The sequence below is a fragment of the Saccopteryx leptura genome, chromosome 3 (assembly GCF_036850995.1).
Source record: "Saccopteryx leptura isolate mSacLep1 chromosome 3, mSacLep1_pri_phased_curated, whole genome shotgun sequence".
Lineage (NCBI taxonomy): Eukaryota > Metazoa > Chordata > Mammalia > Chiroptera > Emballonuridae > Saccopteryx > Saccopteryx leptura.
This window is the reverse complement of record NC_089505.1, coordinates 372,278,944-372,302,476: the sequence shown is the minus strand read 5'-3', so window position 1 is coordinate 372,302,476 and position 23,533 is coordinate 372,278,944. Positions and strand designations below refer to the sequence as shown.

The window sequence follows — 23,533 nt, the reverse complement described above, 5'->3', positions numbered from 1 at the left end:
TTTTACTAAAAACAAAAATATCCTCACAGGGAAGTACTGTTGACCATACTCTCCAGGGAGAGACCATTGACCACACTCCCAAAACTTTAAAGAATGGCACTGAGCCTGACCAGGCAGTGGCACAGTGGATAGAGCAGGGGTCCCCAAACTTTTTACACAGGAGGCCAGTTCACTGTCCCTCAGACCGTTGGAGGGCCCGACTATAAAAAAAACTGAACAAATCCCTATGCACACTGCACATCCCTTATTTTAAAGTAAAAAAAAAACAAAACGGGAACAAATACAATATTTAAAATAAAGAACAAGTAAATTTAAATCAACAGACTGACAATATTTCAATGGGAACTATGCTCCTCTCACTGACCACCAATGAAAGAGGTGCCCCTTCTGGAAGTGTGGCGGGGGCCGGATAAATGGCCTCAGGGGGCCGCAGTTTGGGGAGCCCTGGGATAGAGCGTCGGGCTGGGATGCAGAGGACCCAGGTTCGAGACCCCGAGGTTGCCAGCTTGACCACGGGCACATCTCATTTGAGCAAAGCTCACCAGCTTGAGCCCAAGGTCACCTTCTTGAGCAAGTGGTCACTTGGTCTGCTGTAGCTGCAACGAAGAATTGATGCTTCTCATCTCTCTCCCTTCCTGTCTGTCTGTCCCTATCTGTCCCTCTCTCTGACTCCCTCTGTCTCTGCCACACACACACACAGAAAATGGCACCGAATGTCTCGTTTATTGTATGCTATAGTAGAAAACTACACTTTTATAAAAGGTAATGTTTTAATTTTGTCCAATTGCAAAAATAATTTTGTGAACATTGTAGAAAACCTGGAAATGACAACAAAGTAGAAAAGTGCCATGTCACATGCAGCTGCCAGTGTTGACACAGCAGCGTAACAGTCTCTCTGTTATGAGACACTTGGGCAGAGTCCCACCTCACACTGGGAGAGGGAGATGGAAACGGGGCACCAGCATGTGGGCAGTACCACCTAATGGTCGTTGCAGGCCAAGGGTCCCTAGATGCCAAAGCAGTGGGTGAGGACATGGTAAGAAGCAGGCTGTCTGCATGCAGCCGTTCCCCGCGTGGCACTCCAGTCCAGGAGAGAGCAGCTGTGTCTGGGGGGAAGCCTGACCCGTCCGTGGGACAGAGTGAACCCCACGTGCCCCATGCTGGCCTGCACTATCCTGCCAGATCTTGACCCCTGCATGTGTTCTGTGGTATGGTAATTGGGGAGCATGGAGGAAGGCTGTTTTTCCAACTCTTTTATAAATCTAAAATTGTTTCTGTTATGGACTGACTGTGTCCTTCCAGATTGGACTTTGTAAGTGATGAGGACACAAATAAGTTTCAGAAAGGTTTTATTTTGTAATTGATGGGGTATCTTGCATTTGAAACTGATGAATGTGAGAGAGGTTCCCATGCAGGATGCAGGGTCTGCAGATGTTGCCAGTGGGTGGATGGTCTCAGGGTGCAGGGCAGGGGCCGGATCTGGGGTGCGGGGGTGGTGCTGCACGGCCGCCTGCCCCTGCGCGCTCACGCTGTCTGCCTCTTTCCCAGGCTGGAATGGGTGGAGATTATCGAGCCCCGCACACGTGAGCGCATGTACGCCAACCTGGTCACTGGCGAGTGTGTGTGGGACCCGCCGGCGGGCGTCCGAATCAAGCGCACCAGCGAGAACCAGTGGTGGGAGCTCTTCGATCCCAACACTTCACGGTTCTACTACTACAGTGCCACCACGCAGCGCACTGTGTGGCACCGGCCACAGGGCTGCGACATCATCCCCCTGGCCAAGCTGCAGACCCTGAAACAGAACACCGAGTCCCCCCGAGCTTCAGCAGACAACAGCCCTGGGCGTGGCAGCAGCGTCAGCCGCGACGGAAGCACCAGCTCCTCCCTGGAGCCAGAGCTGGACACTGGGGAGAAGGCACAGGAGCCGCTGGGGAGGACCCGGCAGATGGCGTTTGGGGCTGCAAAGGAGGAGAGTGGCAGGTGAGGGGTAGCAGGGCAGGTGGGGGGCAGGATGGGTTTCACACAGCAGGAGCCGTAAAGCCATTGAGACCCTTTTTGCACTGGGGGCCCGTCTTGATCCTCTGAGAATGATGCACAAGCACCTGGAAAGGGAAGGGCCAGTTGGTGGCCACTGGGAGAGTGGACAATGCATAAGGTGGCTGGGGGCTGCATAGCTGGCTGTGGTGCTCCTACACCACCTGGGGAAGACTGGCATGTACAGGGGTCAGATCAGTGTGTACACCTCTGATGTCCTCCAGGAATCCATGCTGTGCTGCAGCCCACAGGCTGTCCTGTGTCCTCTAATCCAGGACTCAGAGAACCACTCATTTATATTGGCTTGTGATTTTGAATTTTTTATTGATTGATGACTCATCTGTGTAATTAGGTGAAGGGATTTGGTTCTTTTAGGGTTCTCTTTTTTTTTTTTTTTTTGTATTTTTCTGAAGCTAGAAACGGGGAGGGACAGTCAGACAGACTCCCGCATGCACCTGACTGGGATCCACCCGGCACGCCCACCAGGGGGCGATGCTCTGCCCACCAGGGGGTGATGCTCTGCCCCTCCGGGGCGTCGCTCTGTTGCGACCAGAGCCACTCTAGCACCTGGGGTAGAGGCCAAGGAGCCATCCCCAGTGCCCAGGCCATCTTTGCTCCAATGGAGCCTTGGGAGGGGAAGAGAGAGACAGAAAGGAAGGAGAGGGGGAGGGGTGGAGAAGCAGATGGGCGCTTCTCCTGTGTGCCCTGGCCAGGAATCGAACCTGGGACTTCTGCACGCCAGGCCGACGCTCTACCACTGAGCCAACCGGCCAGGGCCTAGGGTTCTCTTTTTTATTTTTTTTCCCCCCTGTATTTTTCTGAAGTTGGAAACGGGGAGGCAGTCAGACAGACTCCCGCATGTGCCCGACCAGGATCCACCCGGCATGCCCACCATGGGGCGATGCTCTGCCCATCTGGGGCGTTGCTCTGTTGCATCCAGAGCCATTCTAGCACCTGAGGCAGAGGCCATGGAGCCATCCTCAGCGCCCAGGCCAACCCTGCTCCAATGGAGCCTTGGCTGCGGGAGGGAAAGAGAGAGATAGAGAGGAAGGAGAGGGGGAGGGTTGGAGAAGCAGCTGGATGCTTCTCCTGTGTGCCCTGGCCGGGAATCGAACCCGGGACTCCTGCCCGCCAGGTCGATGCTCTACCACTGAGCCAACCGGCCAGGGCCTAGGGTTCTCTTAACAGATGTGTGTCACCCACATTCTGGGTACTGGCCTGGAGAAGCCACCCCTTTCCTCACCACTGTACCCTCCAACCCAGGGCTGAGCTATCTGTCTAGGGGACGGAGTGTCCTTTTTCCAAAAGCATCTTAGATGTTCTGCGGTGAAATAGGATCACCAGGTCAGTGGGATCAGGATTTCTACCAGAAGCCCTGTTTGGATTTGGATTAGAATTGTATTGAATTTATGGGTCGGTTTGGGTGAAATAGATATCTTTGTTAGATTGTCTTCTCCCATGTATGAAGGTGGTATATTTTAATACTTTTCTCCACAATGGACTTGTAAATATTTTTAAGGCTTATTTCTAGGTGAAGTATCAATTTGATAGCTCTGGCTTTTGTAGGTTATATCTTCTTTTTTATTTTTATCTTTTATTTATTTTTTATTGATTGATTGATTTTAGAGAGACAGAAAGAGGAAAGGAAAGACAGAGAGAAGCATTCATTTGTTGTTCCACTTGATTGTGTATTTATTGGTCACTTCCAGTATGTGCCCTGACCGGGGGTCGAAATTGCAACCTTGGTGTTTCAGGTCAACCCTCTACCTGACTGAGCTAACTGGCCAGAATATATCTGTCTCTCTCTCTCTCTTTTAATCACAAATAGGACCTTTTATTTGTCACCATTAAATGTTTGAATTTTAAACAGATCCTTGGACTGTGGGCTCATACTCATCAGTCCATCAGGGATGAAGCTTGTCCACCTTCCTCACCTGACTTACCCCCAGTAGCTTTTCCAGAACTGCTGCCTTCACCGTGAAGTTCCATGAGCTTTCCCACTTAAAACTTGGGCTTCTTCAGCATTTTGACTTTCTTAACAAAGACACCGTGGAGTGGATAAGTAGATTGGCAGCCTCTTCTATGTCTCCAGTGTTATCTGGAAGCAGTTTGACCTCATCTGTCGGCACCTCTCAGGTCATGGTTTCCATCATCTGGCAGGTTTCACGGACCTGCTACTGTGGAGCATAAGAGGTCTTCCCAATCTGATTGTTGTATTTTTTGGTAAAACCAACACAAAATAGATTAAGCAAATAACCATCAGTAGTCTTCATGTCAACTTGAGCTTCAGTTACGGTCTGCCATTTTTTTACCATGCAGCACATTTTGTCACAGGTAAGGTCCACGCCATGAAAATTAGGCAGTTTTTGCCCTGAACACCCTCAGTAATTAGCTCAGATTTTCTAAGTGCAACTTGATCATTTTGCTAGTCAGCTAGCCTCACTTCAAAAACACAATTCTTAAGACCATCAGGTGCAATTCTGGTTCCTTGAGTTCTCGTGACTAGTGGTTTTCCAATATTGCTAATATTGATTATAGTTGCTGGTTTTACATCACACCAATCTTTTTTAAAAAGTAGACCAACCACTTTCTTCTTAGCTCCCTTCTTGCCGCCTTTTGTAACACACTACGCCATGGTGCTTCTCAGATACATCCCTTTTTTTTTATTATTATTATTATTCAGTGAGAGGAGAGGAAGCAGAAACAGATTCCTCCGTGTGCCCCAATCAGTATCCACCCAGCAACCCCACTAGGGGGCGATGCTCTGCCCATCTAGGGCCTTTCTCCGTTGCTCAGCAACTGAGCTCCTCTCAGCACCTGAGGTGAAGAGCATAGAGCCATCCTCAGCACCCAAGGCCAACTCACTCCAATCAAGCCATGGCTGCAGGAGGGGGAGAGAGCGAGCGAGAAGGGGGAGAGGTGGAAAAGCAGATGATCACTTCTCCTATGTGTCCTGACTGGGAATCGAACCCAGGACATCCATACTCTGGGCTGACGCTCTACCACTGAGCCAACTGGCCAGGGCCACATCTCTTTTTTTTAATTCATATATACATATATTTCTTCTCCAAGTGAGAGGAGTGGAAGATAGACTCCCAGATGTGCCCTGACCGAGATCCACCCAGAAACTTCATCTGGAGCCATGCTCACAACCGAGCTATTTTCAGTGCCTGAGGCAGAGACTAAAGAGAGCCATCCTCAGCACTTGGAGCCAATGTGCTCAAAGCAGTTGAGCCATGGCTGTGGTTAGGGGGAAGAGAAAGAGAGAGAGAGAGAGAAGAGGGGAGATGGAGGGGTAGAGAAACAGATGGGTGCTTCTCCTGTGTGCCCTGACCAGGAATCAAACTGGGGGCTTCCACATGCCAGGCTCACGCTCTACCACTGAGCCAATCAGCCAGGGCCAAAGTCATATATTTAAAAAATTATTTTGGGTGGGGAAGGGAAAGAGAGCAAGAAAGAGCGAGAGAGAAATATTGATTTGTTCTATATATTTATGAATTTATTGGTTAATTCCTTTTTTTTAATTTTAGATTTTATTCATTTTAGAGAGAGGAGGCAGAGAGAGAGAGAGAGAGAGAGAGAGAGAGAGAGAGAAAGAAAGAGGGAGGAGCAGAAAGCATCAACTCCCATATGTGCCTTGACCAGGCAAGCCTGAGGTTTTGAACAGGCGACCTCAGCATTCCAGGTCTATGCTTTACCCATTGCGCCACCACAGGTCAGGCTATTGGTTGGTTCTTTTTTTTTTTTTTTTTTTTTTTACAGGGACAGAGAGACAGTCAGAGAACAGACAGGAACGGAGAGAGATGAGAAGCATCAATTATCAGTTTTTCGTTGCGACACCGTAGTTGTTCATTGATTGCTTTCTCATATGTGCCTTGACCATGGACCTTCAGCAGACCAAGTGACCCCTTGCTCAAGCCAGCAACCTTGAGTCCAAGCTGGTGAGCTTTGCTCAAACCAGATGAGCCCGCTCTCAAGCTGGCGACCTTGAGGTCTCGAACCTGGGTCCTCCACATCCCAGTCTGACGCTCTATCCACTGTGCCACTGCCTGGTCAGGCTGGTTAATTCTTGTGTGTGCCCTGACCAGGGATCGAACCTGCAACGTTGGTATATCAGGATGGCGCTCTAACCAACTGAGCTACATAGCCAAGGTTAAAGTCCTGTTTTCTGATTACCAGTGGTAAACAGACATTAATTTTTTTTCTTTAAGAGAGAGAGAGAGAGATGGGAAGGGGGGGAGGAGGGAGATGAGAAGCATCAACTCGTAGTTGCCTCACTTTAGTTGTTCATTAATTGCTTCTCATATATGCCTTGACCATGGGGCTCAAGCCAGCGACCTTTGGGCTCTAGCCAGTGACTTTGGGATCATGTTGATGAGCCTGCACTCAAGCCGGGAACCCGCACCCAAGCTAATGAGCCTGCACTCTAGCCAGCAACCTCAGGGTTTTGAACTGGGGCCCTCGGCATCCAGGGCTGACGCTCAGTCCACTGTGCCGCCACCAGTCAGGTCAGACACTGATTTTTATGTCAGTCTTATTTTTTACGCTTTTGTTGAACTCAAATTCATCTCATTAAAGATTCATCATTCCATATCTATGATGCTGGCCGGCTGCCCCACAATGGTCAGAACAGAACTGAACCCAAAAGGGCCAGTACCCTGGCCTTGTCCCAACACTCAGGCTGCAAGCCTACTGTCCCTATAACTCGGTGACACTGTCCCTCAGGCTTGGGAGGTCCCGTCCTATTGCTAGGCTTTCCTCTTTGAATGGATATAGTATTTTATCAAGTATATGCTTTGAGTCTATTGCTTTCCATGTTATAGGTTGAATTTTGCCCCCACTCCACAGATTAAGATGAGGTCACTGGGAGCAGGGTGGGCCCTCATCCAGTAGGACTAGTGTCCTTATAAGAAGACAGAAACCAGCCTGACCAGGCAGTGGCGCAGTGGGTAGAGCATCGGACTGGGATGCAGAAGACCCAGGTTCGAGACCCCGAGGTCACCAGCTTGAGTGCGGGCTCATCTCGTTTGAGCAAAAGCTCACCAGCTTGGACCCAAGGTTGCTGGCTCGAGCAAGGGGTCACTCGGTCTGCTGAAGGCCCACGGTCAAGGCATATATGAGAAAGCAATCAATGAACAACTAAGGTCTCGCAATGAAAAACTGATGATTGATGCTTCTCATCTCTCTCCGTTTCTTTCTGTCTGTCCCTGTCTATCCCTCCCTCTCTCTCTCTGTCCCTGTAAAAAAAAAAAAAAAAAGAAGACAGAAACCAGGGAGAATGCCCTGTGACCACAGAGGCAGAGATGCAGAGATTGGAGCAATGCGTCTGCAAGCCAGATATTGCCGACTCCTGGGACAGTGTGTGTCCCTCATGGCCTCGAGGAGAAACCAGCCCAGTTGGCTCCTGAGCTTGGACTTGTAGCCTCCAGACTGTGAGAGCCTGAGTTTATGTGGTTTTAAGCCCCCAGTCTGTGGCACTTTGTGATGGCAGCCCCAGGATACTATTGCAGTTCCCATTTAAAAAGTTATTGTGGTGCACAGTGGATAAACCGTTGACCTAAAATGCTGAGGTCACCAGTTTGGAACCCTGGGCTTCAAAAAATGACACAACTATGAGTTGATACTTCTCACTCTACCCCCCCATCTCTGTAAAATCAATAAATAAAGTCTTTATTAAATAAATAATAAGTACATGCATATTGTTACTCTGTATTTTTTGCATTTCTGAAACACTCAGTATGTGTAAAGTTGTAAATAGATTCAGGTTGCTAATATTTTTTTTTTTATTCATTTTAGAGAGGAGAGGGAGAGACAGAGGGAGGGAGGGAGAGAGAGAGAGAGAGAGAGAGAGAGAAGGGGGGGAGGAGCTGGAAGCATCAACTCCCATATGTGCCTTGACCAGGCAAGCCCAGGGTTTTGAACCGGCGACCTCAGCATTTCCAGGTCGACGCTTTATCCACTGCGCCACCACAGGTCAGGCTCAGGTTGCTAATATTTTATTTAGGATTTTTCCATGTTGATCAGTAAAAATGGCCTGTACCTTCCTCCTCATTCTGTGTGTGGCCGGGTTTCATCCCCACACTGGGAGCATTGGCTGCATCTCTGTCCTCCAAACCGTTACCTATTTTTGGGTGTGTGGCCCGCACACTAGTGTGCCTTCCAGGCTTGTGGTTTTTCTGCATAGATTTTTAAGTACTGATTCAATTTCTTTAATGTTTGCAGGAACATTTAGGTCTTTTTAAATATCTTAAATCTTACTTTATAAAATGTTTTTCTATTAAGTGATCCATTTATGTGTTTATAAATATATTAGCGTAAAGCAACTCATAGTGTTCTTTCTGTTTTGAGATTCTGTCCTCCAGTGTAACCGGAGGTTGTGCGCTCCTGTCCAGCTTTGTCGGGAATTTGAACTTCACTAGTCTGTTAAAAGAACCACTTTTGACTTCAGTGATCCTCCCTTTGCATTTTTCTCTTTTCCTTATTTGACTTATTCTGCTTCTTTATTTGACATTATTTCTTCTTCCTTCTTTAACTTACTGAGTTGGGAGCTTAACGTGTTTTATCCCACACTTTCTTCTTTCTTCTTTTCGAAGTGAGAGGAGATTGAGAGACGCCTGCATTGCCCCAACTGGAATCTACCTGGCAACCTCTGTCTAAGGCAGAGGTCCTCAAACTTTTTACACAGGGGGCCAGTTCACTGTCCCTCAGACCGTTGGAGGGCAGCCACATACAGTGCTCCTCTCACTGACCACCAGTGAAAGAGGTGCCCCTTCCGGGAGTGCCGCGGGGGGCCGGATAAACGGCCTCAGGGGGCCACATGCGGCCCGCGGGCCGTAGTTTGGGGACGCCTAGTAAGGCCATGCTCTGCCCATTTGGGGCCATGCTCGCAACCAAGCTATTTTTAGTGCCTGAGGTGGAGGCTTCACAGAGCCATCCTCAGTGCCTGGACCGATGAGCTTAAGCCATGGCTGCGAGAGGGGAAGCATGGGGGAGTGGGGAGAAGCAGATGTTCGCTTCTCCTGTGTACCCTGACTGGGAATCAAACCCTGGACATCCACACACCAGGCCAACACTCTACCACTGAACAAACCAGCCAGGGCCCTACACTTCCTTCTAAAAGGAATTTTTGAGTCTGACTAGGTAGTGACACAGTGGATAGAGCATTGACCGGTTTGAATGTGGACTCATCTGGCTTGAGCATGGGCTCAGTAGCTTGAGTATAGGGTAGCCAGCTTGAGCATAAGATTATAGACATGACCTCATGGTCACTGGCTTGAGCCCAAAGGTCACTGGCTCAGCTGGAGCCCCCTGGTCAAGGCATATTATGAGAAGCAATCCATAGGCCCTGGCTGATTTGCTCAGTGGATAGAGCACCAGCCAAGTGTGTGGATGTCCTGGGTTCGATTCCCAGTCAGGGCACACAAAAGAAGTGACCATCTGCTTCTCTTCCTCTCCCTCTTCCCCTTCTCTTCCTCTTTCCCTCCTGCAGCCAATAGCTCAGTTGGTGTGCACGTCAGACTCAGGTGCTAAAAATAGCTCAGTTCCAAACATCAGCCCTAGACAGGGGTTGCTAGGTGGATCTGGGTTGGTGCACGTTTGGGAGTCTGTCTCACTATCTCCCCTCCTGTCACTTAAAAAGAGAGAGAGAGAGAGAGAGAGAGAGAAGCAATCAATGAACAACTAAAGTGCTGCAATTATACGTTGCTGCTTCTCATCTTTCCCTTCCTGTCTCTCCCAAAGAAAAATATAAAATGAACTTTTGAGGTAATAAATTTCCCTCAACATACTGCTTTCATTTTATTATACAACTTTTGATATGAAGAATTGCCTCTCGATTTTAAATATTTTCTAATTTTTAATTACAATTTCTTCTTTGACTCATTTGTAACTTAGCAATGTTTTAATTTCTGAGACTATAGGTTATTTTCCATTCTTGTTCTTGATTAGCAACTTAATTTCATTTTAGTTAGACATCATGATTTTTTTTTTTTTTTTGAGACTTGCTTTGAGTCCTAAATCCTGAATTTTTATAGATGATTTTATGACTACTTCAAAGTTTTGGAATATTTTATGATTGTTAGGTCTGGGGTACTCTCTGTCCACCAGAGCAAATCTGTTAATTGTATCAATCAAGTTTCTTACAAATTTTTTGTCTACCTGATTCTGAGAGTAAAGCTTCCCACTGGAATGGTGGAATTGGTCTGTTTCTCCTTTACATCTGTCCATTGCTGCTTCCTCTGTGTTGAGAAGCCATGGATTGGTCACACATAAATGTGGAATTGTTGTGTCTTCCTGGTAATTTTTCCTTTTGTCATTACGCAGTCATCTGTTCTCCCCTTGGCATAGTTTTTGCCGTGAAGCCTACTGCGTTTGGTATGAACTCAGTGTCTATAGTCTTCCCCAGACTGTCCTCCTTTATGCTGATGTTTTAGATGTTTCGTATAAATAACGTATGTCTGTTTGGTTTCTTTATCATTCATCTGAACACCTGTCTTTAGACAGGAGAGTTGCAGTTATATTTACAAAGATCACTGACTGACACAGGGAAGGACTTGGTTTGTCATCTTTGTGTCCTTACAGGCACATGCTTTTCCTCCTCGCCCTTCCTCCTGTCTGCACACACCATGCTCGCAGTGGGGCTGTCCTACATCGTGCTGTTGCAGCGAGTCCTTGTGGGGCCCACTTCCTCCTGGCATGCTGCTGCTTCTCCACGCCTGCGTTCTGTGCACCTCTGCCCTGGGGTCCTGTGGGCTGGTCCATGCAGTGGCCAGGAGGGGGCATCAGGGCAGCCCCAGCACCCAGCTTGACCCGCTGATCCAGTCAGTGGGGGGGGGCTCCCTGGCACTTTAAGTTTCATTTCTTTGTTTGCCAAGATGCTTGTTCTCTCATCATGAGCTTTTTAGACTTTGAGTTCTCTCTGACATGAATCGCCTGCTGATATTTTTGTGCTCATTTTTCTTTGAGGTTGCTGGCTTATTTCCCGTGTTTGCAGGAGTTCCTTGCATATGCTCAGTGGATAGAGCATCAGCAAGATGTCCATTCCTCATTGGTTTCAGAGGTTGTGAGGTCCTTCTATTCTGTCATCTGCCTGGTCGGTTTCCTTGATTTTGATGCAACTAAGTTTACAGGTTTTTTAAGCTTGCGTTGTATGTTATTAATGTTTTGCTTTAGAAGTTCTTCCTTGCCCTAGATCTAAAGATACTCTTTTACATGCTTTGTGTTAACATGATAGTTTTATATGATATTTCACGTTGAGGCCTAAATCTGTCTGAAGACACCTTTGTGTGGGGCCAGCAGGGATTCAGGCTTCGTCTCCTAAACTCCCACCTCGGTCTACAGTGTGATGTGACTCACATAACCCTTCACCACACATGCTCGTTAACCCCTAAACCACACTGCCATCCAGTTCTTACGCCTGGATGTGCTAAAGTCTCCCTTTCTTCTCTGCAGTTAACACTGTCTTCGCTTGCTGTGGGCCTGGAGGTCAAACCCACACTGTTCACAGGTCAAGTGTGTTGCATAAGTGAGCGTTGCATTAGCAGTCTCTCTTAATACTGCTAATAGTTTCTCAGTTGATTCTTTTAGTTTTTCTAGGTTGGCAGCTAACACTAATTTTATCTCTTTCAAATATTTAAATTTCTTTTAAAAAAATCATTGCATTGACTTGCATTTCGAAAACTATTACACACTGGTGCTGAGCTTAGATGTTCTTTTTTTTAATATTTTATTTATTGATTTTAGAGAGAGAGAGAGAGGAAGGCAGTGGAATGGAGGAGTGGGAAGCATCATCTCGTAGTTGCTTCTCCTCTGTGCCTTGACCGGGCAAGCCCGGGGTCTCAAACCAGTGACCGCAGGTCCCAGATCATCGCCTTATCCACTGCGCCACTGCAGTTCAGGAGATGTCCTTTTCTGACATTGATGGGTTGCTTTCAGCCTTTTACTGCTAAATGTTATGACGACCTTGGATTTCTTATACATATTCTTGGTCAAATTAAGTAAATTTTCTTCTACTTCTAGATTACTGAGAATTTTTAAAATCATAAATACAGATTACTTTGATCACATGCCTTTGAACACCTGCCAAGATAACCCCACTTACTCACTTCCCACATGCCTCTTGTGTTCTAGGCCCCATCCATCAGCTGCCTGTCCCCATCAGTGTAATTCCAGTCCTGCTTTCTTCTCGGTCATCTGGTCAGGTCTAGGCGAAGCTGTGCATCTCACTGGCCCTCTTGCCATGCCCTTAGTAGCAGCCACAGTTTTAGTCATCGAAGCTCAAAAAACCGAGGATGGCGTTCAGTGTCCTAGCCCACCCCCAGCCTCTGGACGGTGCACCAAGGGGCTCTTCCTGCTGGGGGCAGGGGGCACCAGCCCATCTCTCTGTGCCATGTTCCAGGCACTGCAGGCTCAGGGCAGAAGAAATGCTTTGTAGGCAAGAGCCAGGACCTGGGATCATTCCTGAGAAATGAAAAGGCCAACACCCACATTCTTAAAAGGGAAAGGCATGCTCTTCTAAAATGTACCATATTTCTAAATTATCACAGTTTGTTCACGGGTTTTTTTGCCTGTTTTTTTTTTCTGTATTTCAGTTCTTCACCACCAGGAATGTTCCTTGAGAAGGACTATGAGATTTACCGGGATTACAACACGGACGGTCAGCTTCTTCACTACAGGTAGACCCTGCTGTCTCAGGCATGGCCTGTGTTCTGACTGGGGGTAGTTTTCTTGGCAGCTCTGGGGGGAGCTAGAAGAGTCTGGCTCAGCAGGAAGCAAGTAGCTGATGTGCATAGCGTGCGGGCCCTGCATGGGCCAGCAGGACATGAGGAGAAGCTGGTGGGGCCGCAGACACCTAGTCACAGGCCTCCCAGAGTGGCCCCAGGCTCACGTGGCAGCTTTTGGTCCTAGAAGAACCTTGTCACTGCTCACTTTGGGGAGTCATGGAGCTTGTGGCGCTGCCCCCAGCCCCTGGCCTTGGGGTTCCTCAGCGTGTGGTCTTCCTGGAGCTCTGACTGCCTCCCAGGTGAAGAGGGAACATTGACTTCAGTCACAGGGGAGGAGCTTGGGCCTCTCCTGGCCATGGGTTTGGCCCTGCAGGGTTTTGGAAGGTTCTAGAGTTGATGCTCAGGACCTTGGGGAATAGTAGCCGTTAGGCTGGGCAGGACCATCCCTTGACCAGCTCATGTGTCCAGGCTGCATCAGGAAGGAGTCTCCAGCTGTGGGGGCCAGACTGATGTGTGCCCCTGAGTGGCTTGGTGCCCCAGCACAGACCAGTAGTAACCCTAGTGTTGGGGAGGAATTTGAAGACCTAAGGCAGGGGTCAGGAACCTTTTTGGCTGAGAGAGCCATGAACGCCACATATTTTAAAATATAATTCCGTGAGAGCCATACAACGACCCGTGTACCTTACGCATTATCCAATAAAAATTTGGTGTTGTCCCAGACGACAGCTGTGATTGGCTCCAGCCACCCGCAACCATGAACTATGAGTGGCAGGAAATGAATGGATTGTAATACATGAGAATGTTTTATGTTAATGTTATTTTTTTAATTAAAGATTTGTCTGCAAGCCAGATGCAGCCATCAAAAGAGCCACATCTGGCTCGCGACCATAGGTTCCCGACCCCTGACCTAAGAGGTCTTTAGCGGTTTTCTCCAACACTTTTTTTTTTTTTTTAACAGAAGCAGAGATAGACAGGGACAGACAGACAGGAACAGAGAGAGATGAGAAGCATCAATCATCAGTTTCTCGTTGCGCGTTGCGACTTCTTAGTTGTTCATTGATTGCTTTCTCACATGTGCCTTGACCGCGGGCCTTCAGCAGACCGAGTAACCCCCTGCTGGAGTCAGCGACCTTGGGTCCAAGCTGGTGAGCTCTTTGCTCAAGCCAGATGAGCCCGCTCTAAAGCTGGCAACTTTGGGGTCTCGAACCTGGGTCCTTCCGCATCCCAGTCCGACGCTCTATCCACTGCGCCACCACCTGGTCAGGCTCTCCAACACTTTTAAAGATTGAGATTGGAAGTGGTAACTGGGACTTTATGTCAGCCCGTTAGGAGGGGATCTGAGGCGACCCTGGTCCAGCCGTGTGGCTGTGTGACCGTGGAGGTTCTCCCAGCCTCCCGTGCCTGTGTCCACCCAGTGAAGTGGGGTGTGCGTGGCCGGCTGATGGGGTCTCTGTGCTGCGGCACTGCTGGGGAAGCCTCCTGGGGAGCACAGGCCGAGAGCCTGAAGGAAGAGGCTGGAAACTGCAGAACTAAACAAAGTTTACTAAAGGAACTTAGGACAGAAGCTCAGTCCTGGATCTCTGCACCCTGAAGGGGACGTGGGCATGACACCTGTGGCCTCCAGGAACCCAGGTGGCTACGGCCAAGTGGTGTGTGCTTGTAAGAGCTGGATATTCCATGGCAGCGAGGAACGTAATGGGCTTGCTTATCTCTGTAATGATGTCCTTTCAGGTGACACAGGCCCTCCCTCCTGGGGTGGACGCCCTGCCACTGAGAGCATCTTGCTTCTCAAGATGGTGTCTCTTCATCCCTGGCTGGGTGTCTCAGTTGGTTAGAGTATCGTCTCGATATGCCAAGATGGCAAGTTCAGTTCCTGGTCAGGGCACACACAAGAATCAACCACTACCTGACCTGTGGTGCAGTGGATAAAGTGTCGACCTGGAACGCTGAGGTCATTGGTTCGAAACCTTCGGCTTGTCTGGTCACGGCACATATGGGAGTTGATGCTTCCTGCCCCCCCCTTCTCTTTCTCTCCTCTCTAAAATGAATAAATAAATAATAATAATTAAAAAATTCATTAAAAAAAAATCAGCCACTGAGCCCTGGCCAATGGCACAGTGGATTGAGGATTGTCCCAGAGCACCGAGATCTCTGGCTTGAGCCCAGGTCGGGGCACATATGAGAAGCAGTCGGTGGCACAACTAAGTGGAACAACAAGTTGATGCTTCTCTCTTTCTCTATCTCTCCCCCCCCTCAAAAAACACAATGAAACCTCACAAAACCACTGAATGCATAAATAAGTGGAACGACAAATCAGTGTTTTTCTCTCTCTCCCTTCCTCTTGCTCTCTAAAGTCAATAAGTCTTTTTGAAAATTAAAGAAAAAGGAAAGCCCTGGCTGAAGAGTTCAGTTGGTTAGAGCATCGTCCCAGAGCACAGAGGTTGTCAGTGTGATCTCCAGTCAGACCACATGCATCAGATCAATGCTCCTCTCTCCCTTTCTATCTTTCACTCTCCTCCTCTCCCCTTCTCCCCTCTCCTTTCCTCTCATTAAAAATCAGGCCCTAGCCAGTTGGCTCAGTGGTAGAGCGTCGGCCTGGCGTGCAGGAGTCCCGGGTTTGATTCCCGGCCAGGGCACACAGAAGAAGCGCTCATCTGCTTCTCCACCCCTCCCCCTCTCCTTCCTCTCTGTCTCTCTCTTCCCCTCCCGCAGCCAAGGCTCCATTGGAGCAAAGTTGGCCAGGGCGCTGAGGATGGCTCCATGGCCTCTGCCTCAGGCGCTAGAATGGCTCCGGCCGCAACAGAGCAACGCCCCAGATGGGCAGAGCATCGCCCCCTGGTGGGTGTGCCAGGTGGGTCCCGGTCGGGCGCATGCAGGAGTCTGCCTCCCTGTTTCCAACTTCGGAAAAATACAAAAAAAAAAAAAAATCAATAAATAAAAATTTTAAAAGAAAAGAAAAGGATGGTGTTGGTCATATCAAGCAGTAGAAACCACTTTGTATCACAGGCAGGTCAGGTCCTCAGACAAGCGCACCTGGTCTTTGGTGGCCCAGTGCTGTCTGCCCTGCTTTGTCAGGTTCCAGCTGGGCTTGACCTGTGAACAGGATGCTGTTTTAGGGTGGAATACAGTTGCTCACAGCGGGAATAGTAGGGGCTGCTACCGTTTATGGACAGAGAGGGGAACGACATTGCTACCCTCCCCTCAAGCGCTGTGGGCAGGGTCTGCAGAGGAAGGGGAGCGGGAAGGAGCCTGCCTCGGTGCAGCCCGTGCCGCCTGCCGAGGTTTTGCGCTGAGCAGGGCGGAAGCAGTGATGGACAACCTGCCCGGCCCGACATGGATGGGCGTCAGTGGGCGTGAAGGAGGACTATATAGTTACTTTATTTTCATTTTTTGTTTGTTTTTTTGTATTTTTCCGAAGCTGGAAATGGGGAGGCAATCATGCGCCCAACCAGGATCCATCCGGCATGCCCACCAGGGGGCGATGCTCTGCCATTCTGGGGCGTTGCTCCGTTGCAACCAGAGCCATTCTAGCGCCTGAGGCAGAGGCCACGGAGCCATCCTCAGCGCCCAGGCCATCTTTTTGCTCCAATGGAGCCTTGGCTGCGGGAGGGGAAGAGAGAGAGAGAGGAAGGAGAGGGGGATGGGTGAAGAAGCAGATGGGTGCTTTTCCTGTGTGCCCTGGCTGGGAATCGAACCCAGGACTCCTGCACGCCAGGGCCAGTTACTTTGTTTTCAAACATCAGTTCACGTGATTGGTTTCTTCTGTTGCACGTGAGTGTGCCTCCGTGAGGTGCACTTACACACAGTGGTGTAGAAGTTCTGCTCTGGGCAAGCAGTGTCGGGTCCTAGTGTCGCACACGGAGCAGCTGCTTTGCTGAGGAGGTGCAGCGGAGCGGCCCTCTGGGGCTTTGGTTCGGTGCAGAGCTCTCCATTCTGCTTTTGAAACAAGTCCTGGAAGGAGTGCCCTGTGCTCAGTGCCCTTTGTCCCTGCGCCTGCCCTTTCCGCACCCACCTCCTCCCTTGCTCACCTTGCTTCTAGCATCTCCAGAGGCATGGGAAGGTTCTCCTGCGTCCCTCGGATAACTGGGCAGTCGTCCCTTTTTGTCTAGAGATGGGTGGTGTGTCTCTGCCTCGGTGCCCCCCACCCTAGGAGAGTTAAGAATAGGCCTGCTGTGGTACAGCGTCAGCCTGGCGTGCAGAAGTCCCGGGTTCGATTCCCAGCCAGGGCACACAGGAGAAGCGCCCATCTGCTTCTCCACCCATCCCCCTCTCCTTCCTCTCTGTCTCTCTCTTCCCCTCCCGCAGCGAAGCTCCATTGGAGCAAAGATGGTCCGGGCACTGGGGATGGCTCCTTGGCCTCTGCCCCAGGCGCTAGAGTGGCTCTGGTCACGACAGAGCGACGCCCCGGAGGGGCAGAGCATCGCCCCCTGGTGGGCAGAGCGTCGCCCCCTGGTGGGCGTGCCAGGTGGATCCCGGTCAGGCGCATGCGGGAGTCTGTCTGACTGTCTCTCCCCATTTCCAACTTCAGAAAAATACAAAAAAAAAAAAAACAAAAAAAACCCAAGCAGTATTTATCCCTATGGTTTGAAAAGAGTCTGTTTTGATGAAGAATATGCCAGGTTTCTTAACATCAATGCCAAATTATTTCTTAATTATAAAAAATTAAAAAATAGCCCTGGCCGGTTGGCTCAGCGGTAGAGCATCGGCCTGGCATGCGGAGGACCCGGGTTCGATTCCCGGCCAGGGCACACAGGAGAAGCGCCCATCTGCTTCTCCACCCCCTCCCCCTCTCCTTCCTCTCTGTCTCTCTCTTCCCCTCCCGCAGCCAAGGCTCCATTGGAGCAAAGATGGCCTGGGCGCTGGGGATGGCTCTGTGGCCTCTGCCTCAGGCGCTAGAGTGGCTCTGGTCGCAACATGGCAACGCCCAGGATGGGCAGAGCATCGCCCCCTGGTGGGCAGAGCATCGCCCCCTGGTGGGCGTGCCGGATGGATTCCAGTCGGGCGCATGCGGGAGTCTGTCTGACTGTCTGTCCCTGTTTCCAGCTTCAGAAAAAAAAAGAAAAAATAAAAAAAATTAAAAAAAAGAAAGAATAGGCCTGCTGGGTTTGGGGAGCATTGAAGACATGGAGGTCTGAGGGCCGACCAGGGAGCGTGGACTGGGTGAAGGAGGCTGCTTGGTGGTCCTGGGGGGCAAGCTGAAGGGTCTCTGGAGGAGAGCGGACAGCAGGGCCTGCAAACCGGATGTGCGGGTTCAAGGAGGAGCCCTGAGGGACGGACCACAGTGGGGTCCAGTGGGTGTGCAGAACATGGAGCTGTGGAAAGGCCCCCAGGGCCCGACCTGGGAAGCAGGTGAAGCTGCCGGCACAGTGAGGGGAGGGTTAGCCCAGGGGGACAGGCTGAGAGATGGCACATCAGACCAGAGGCTGATGGCCTGGTTGAGGGTAGGCTACATTTGGCTGTGGGTGCATCTGCTCTCTGTAACCGAGGACCATCTCTAGCCTCCAGGGCTCATGTCTCCATCTGTGACATGGTGCCTGCAGGGACTTTGGACCTGCCTGGAGGATCTAAAGAGAGAGACATCTTGGAGGTACCTGGGCACAGAAGGGCTGCAGCCCTGGTCCGCCCCCAGCCTAGGGCACTGTCTGCATGGCGGAGGGGAGGGCTATAAGTCTTCTTCCTGCCTCCTTCTCTCCCATCTCTGCCTGGCCAGATGGAATGGCTGTCAGGTAGTAGAACGGCCTCTCACGTGCTCTGGACTCTGCCTGACACTTGCCCACCCTCCCGATCCTGCAGCACAACTCGATGGCTTGTGACTGACAGACCGATGAGGCGCCTCCTTTGCCTGCAGCTCTTGGCACCCTTTGCCAGGCAGGAATTGTGTTTTACCGTGAGCCCCGTGGAGGGCCTCACAGGGCGGAGTCTGCTGCGTGGTGAAAAGCTGTGAGAAGTAGTGGTTTGTACTCGCTGTGTGTTTCCTGTGTGGGTCCTGAACTAAGGGCTTGACCATGTGCACAGTATGTTGTTTAGTCCTTGGAAGCGCTGATGGGGACACTGAAACAGAGATGGTAAGTGGTTTTCCCAAGTCCCGCAGCCAGGGAGCAGCGGGCTGGCTCCAGTCCCAGATCTCCTGACTCCAGAGCCAGTACTCAGGATGAGCTGGCCCCTTGCACACTTGGCTTCTGCCCTGCCTAGCTGGCGCGGCAGCGCGCTGGGGGGCTGCATGGTGAGACCATGCTGCCGGGCGTCAGCACTGACCAGCAGGGCTGGGTCCTGTCTGGGATGGCTGGGCGTGTGCAGGCGTTCTGGGCCAGGCTGCCTCCCAGCCGGCCGGGACCTCTCCCTCACCCTGAGCTCATGTCTCTACCCCATGCTCTCCAGTCCCCAGCTAGCTCACCCCCAGCAATGAGGACTGTGGCTTGTCCAGAAAGGCCCAGCGGTAATCAGAGGACAAAGGTAGAGGGATCAGACTGCACAGCTGGCATCTTAACACGTTGGAATCTCCACTTTCTGCAGTGGTGGATATACTTATCTGAAACCAGCAGGCACACCAGGAAGAAAATAGACAGTTACCCTGAAGTCATCAGAGATCTCCTGAGGAACAAGGACTTGAGGGCCGAGCTGTGGGGATCGGTGCAGCCCAGCGCACATGTGACAGTGCCTCTCCCTCAGCACAGTCAGGGGGCCGAGCACTGAGCTGATCTTTGGGTGGCTTCATGGGTCTGGGAATCCAAGCGTCATAGGTTAGGAGTCAGAGAGGAACCTTGGTTAACAAACCATGTTTCCATGTGGAATTAGGAGGAGGGGGAGTCATAAGTAGACCAGCTTGACTTCCAGTCAGGTTGGTGGCAGATGAGATTCAGGGAACCTACCCTCACTTCAGCTGCTGGCCAGAAGCAAAAGTGAGCTGAGCTCAGATTCTCTGCATAGTTTTTCGTACACAGTCACCAGAATTTCAGTCCAGAAGTAACAGAACTGCTTAAAAACAATAACAGACAATAGAAACAGACCCAGAGGAATTTATATTTTGGAGTTACTAGGCACTGGCTGACTTTATTTATTTATTTAAATTATTTATTTTTTTGTATTTTTCTGAAGCTGGAAACGGGGAGGCAGTCAGACTCCCACATGCGCCCGACTGGGATCCACCCGGCATGCCCACCAGGGGCGATGCTCTGCCCATCTGGGGCTATTGCTCCGCTGGAACCAGAGCCATTCTAGCGCCTGAGGCAGAGGCCATAGAGCCATCCTCAGCACATGGGCCAACTTTGCTCCAATGGAGCCTTGGCTGTGGAAGGGGAAGAGAGAGACAGAGAGGAAGGATGGGGGAGGGGTGGAGAAGCAGATGGGCGCCTCTCCTGTGTGCCCTGGCTGGGAATTGAACCCGGGACTCCCGCACGCCAGGCCGACGCTCTATCACTGAGCCAACTGGCTAGGGCTATTTTTTTTTTTTTTCTTTTTCTGAAGCTGGAAACGGGGAGAGACAGTCAGACAGACTCCCGCATGCGCCCGACCGGGATCCACCCAGCATGCCCACCAGGGGCAACGCTCCGCCCCTCCGGGGCGTCGCTCTGCCTCCACCAGAGCCACTCCAGCTCCTGGGGCAGAGGCCAAGGAGCCATCCCCAGCGCCCGAGCCATCTTTGCTCCAATGGAGCCTTTGCTTCGGGAGGGGAAGAGAGAGACAAAGAGGAAGGAGGGGGTGAGGGTGGAGAAGCAAATGAGCGCTTCTCCTATGTGCCTGGCCGGGAATCGAACCTGGGTCCCCTGCACGCCAGGCCGACGCTCTACCGCTGAACCAACCGGCCAGGGCCTAGGGCTATTTTTTTTTTAAGAGAGAAACATTGGTTTGTTCTTCTACTTATTTATGCATTCATTATATGTACTCTGGGGATTGAACCTGCAGCATTGGCATGTTGGGATGACACTGTAACCAACTGGGCTACCGAGCCAGGGCTCAGACACTGACTTTAATAAATATGATTCATATGTACAAGATATTAAATGGCTATTTTTTATTTTATTTATTTTGTGAGAGAGAGGGAGACAGACAGGAAGGGAGGGAGATGAGAAGCATCAACTCATAGTTAGAACTCTTTAATTTAATTAATTTATTTATTTTTTACAGAGACAGAGAATGAGTCAGAGAGGGATAGACAGGGACAGACAGACAGGAAGGGAGAGAGATGAGAAGCATCAATCATTAGTTTTTCATTGCGTGTTGCAACACCTTAGTTGTTCATTGACCGCTCTCTCATACGTGCCTTGACCGCGGGCCTTCGGCAGACCGAGTAACCCCTTGCTGGAGCCAGCGACCCTGGGTTCAAGCTGGTGGGCTTTTTGCTCAAACCAGATGAGCCCGCACTCAAGCTGGCAACCTCGGGGTCTCGAACCTGGGTCCTCCGCATCCCAGTCCGACGCTCTATCCACTGCACCACCGCCTGGTCAGGCACAACTCTTTAGTTGTTCATTGATTGCTTTCTCATATGTGCCTTGACCCAGGGTGTTCCAGCTGAGCCAGTGACCCCTTGCTCAAGCCAGCAACCATGAGGTCATGTCTATGGTCCCACGCTCAAGCTGGTGACCTCAGTGTTTCAAGCCTGGTTCCTCAGTATCCTAGGTCGACGTTTTATAGACTGAGCCACCGCCTGGTCAGGCAACCTTGGGGTTTCAAACCTGGGACCCTAGTGTCCCAGGTCAACACTCTATCTACTGTGCCACCACTGGTCAAGCTATATAAATGGCAATTTTTACTTTCTTAAAAAATTCGTTTTAATTTATTCATTTTAGCCAGAGAGGAAGGGGGAGAGAGAGAGAGAAACATTGATATGTTTCTGCCTGTGCCCTGACCAGGGATCAAACCAGCAACCTCTGTTCTTCAGGACAGTGCTCTAACCCAGTGGTTCCTAACCCCTGGGCCGCAGACCAGTACTGGTCCATGGGCCATTTGGTACCGGTCCACAGAGAAAGAATAAATAACTTACATTAAGTCTGAATGATGTTTTATTTTATTTCATCATATTTATTTATTTATTTATTTATTTTCTTCTGTATTTTTCTGAAGCCGGAAACGGGGAGAGACAGTCAGACAGACTCCTGCATGCGTCCGACCGGGATCCACCCAGCACGCCCACCAGGGGCGACGCTCTCCCCACCAGGGGGCGATGCTCTGCCCCTTTGGGGCATCGCTCTGCCACGACCAGAGCCACTCTAGCGCCTGGGGCAGAGACCAAGGAGCCATCCCCAGCGCCCGGGCCATCTTTGCTCCAATGGAGCCTCGGCTGCGGGAGGGGAAGAGAGAGACAGAGAGGAAGGAGGGGGGCAGGGTGGAGAAGCAAATGGGCGCTTCTCCTATGTGCCCTGGCCAGGAATCGAACCCGGGTCCCCCGCACGCCAGGCCGACGCTCTACCGCTGAGCCAACTGGCCAGGACCTTTATTTTTATTTATTTTTCTGAAGCTGGAAACAGGGAGGCAGTCAGACAGACTCCTGCATGCGCCCTACCGGGATCCACCCGGCACGCCCACCAGCGGGCGATGCTCTGCCCATTCGGGGCATTGCTCTGTTGCAACCAGAGCCACTCTAGCGCCTGAGGCAGAGGCCATGGAGCCATCCTCAGTGCCCGGGCCATCTTTTGCTCCAATGGAGCCTCGGCTGCGAGAGGGGAAGAGAGAGACAGAGAGGAAGGAGAGGGGGAGGGGTGGAGAAGCAGATGGGCGCCTCTCCTGTGTGCCCTGGCTGGGAATCGAACCCGGGACTTCCGCACGCCAGGCTGACGCTCTACCACTAAGCCAACCGGCCAGGGCCTATAAATGGCAGTTTTTAAAACTCAAATGATTTGCCTGACCAAGCGGTGGCGTAGTGGATAGAGCTTCAGCGCTGAGGCTGCTTGTTTGATCCCTGAGGTCTCGGGCTCAAGTCAGGGGTTGCTGATCCCAAGGTCACCAAGTGCCTCCTTGACCACTGAGGTTGCCAGTTTGAGCATGGGTCAGGGCACATATGAGAAGCAATCAATGGCAGAACTAGTTAATGCTCCCCCACCCACCCACCCCACTCCCTTTCTGTCTCAAAAAAAATTTTTTTTTAATGAATGAGATCAATTGCCTGACTGGTGGTGGCGCAGTGGATGGAGCATCGACCTGAGACACTGAGGACCCAGGTTCGAAACCCTGAGGTCACCATCTTGAGCATGGGATCATCAGCATGATCCCAAGGTCGCTGGCTTGAGCAAGGGGTCACTGGTCAAGGAACTTATGAAAAACAAGGAACAACTAAGTGACGCAACTACAAGTTGGTGCTTTTTTGTTTGTTTGTGTTTTTTTTTACAGAGTCAGAGAGAGGGATAGATAGGGACAGACAGACAGGAACAGAGAGAGATGAGAAGCACCAATCATCAGTTTTTTGTTGCGACATCTTATTTGTTTCATTGCTTGCTTTCTCACATGTGCCTTGACCGTGGACCTTCAATAGACCGAGTAACCCTTTGCTCAAGTCAGCGACCTTGAGTCCAAACTGGTGAGCTTTGCTCAAACCAGATGAGCCCGCACTCAAGCTGGTGACCTCGGGGTCTCAAACCTGGGTCCTCTGAATCCCAGTCCGACAATCCACTGTGCCACCGCCTGGTCAGGCTAGTTGATACTTTTCATCTCTCTGCCTTCCTGTTTCTCTCTCACTAAAAAATAAAAATAAAAATTATATGGAGGCTCTGCCATTTGGCTCAATGGTAGAGTGTCCTCCCAGCTCGTGGAATTTCCGGGTTTGATTCCCGGTCAGGACGCATAGG

At 50.7% G+C, this 23,533-nt stretch overlaps 1 protein-coding gene across 6 annotated transcripts in view; it reads left to right on the top strand.

Annotated features, from left to right (window-relative positions):
- ARHGAP39 (Rho GTPase activating protein 39) overlaps positions 1-23,533 on the top strand; it is an 85,043-nt gene that overhangs the window by 36,243 nt on the left and 25,267 nt on the right. For 5 of the 6 annotated variants that reach the window (XR_010750523.1, XM_066379764.1, XM_066379765.1 and 2 more), the window contains exons 3-4: positions 1,549-1,980; positions 12,624-12,707. Coding sequence is in view for 5 of the 6 variants with exons in the window: in XM_066379764.1 (XP_066235861.1) it covers positions 1,549-1,980; positions 12,624-12,707 (516 nt within the window). In the remaining variant the exon portion in view is untranslated. The remainder of the gene's footprint in view (positions 1-1,548; positions 1,981-12,623; positions 12,708-23,533) is intronic. The other variant, XM_066379766.1, reaches the window with a different exon arrangement.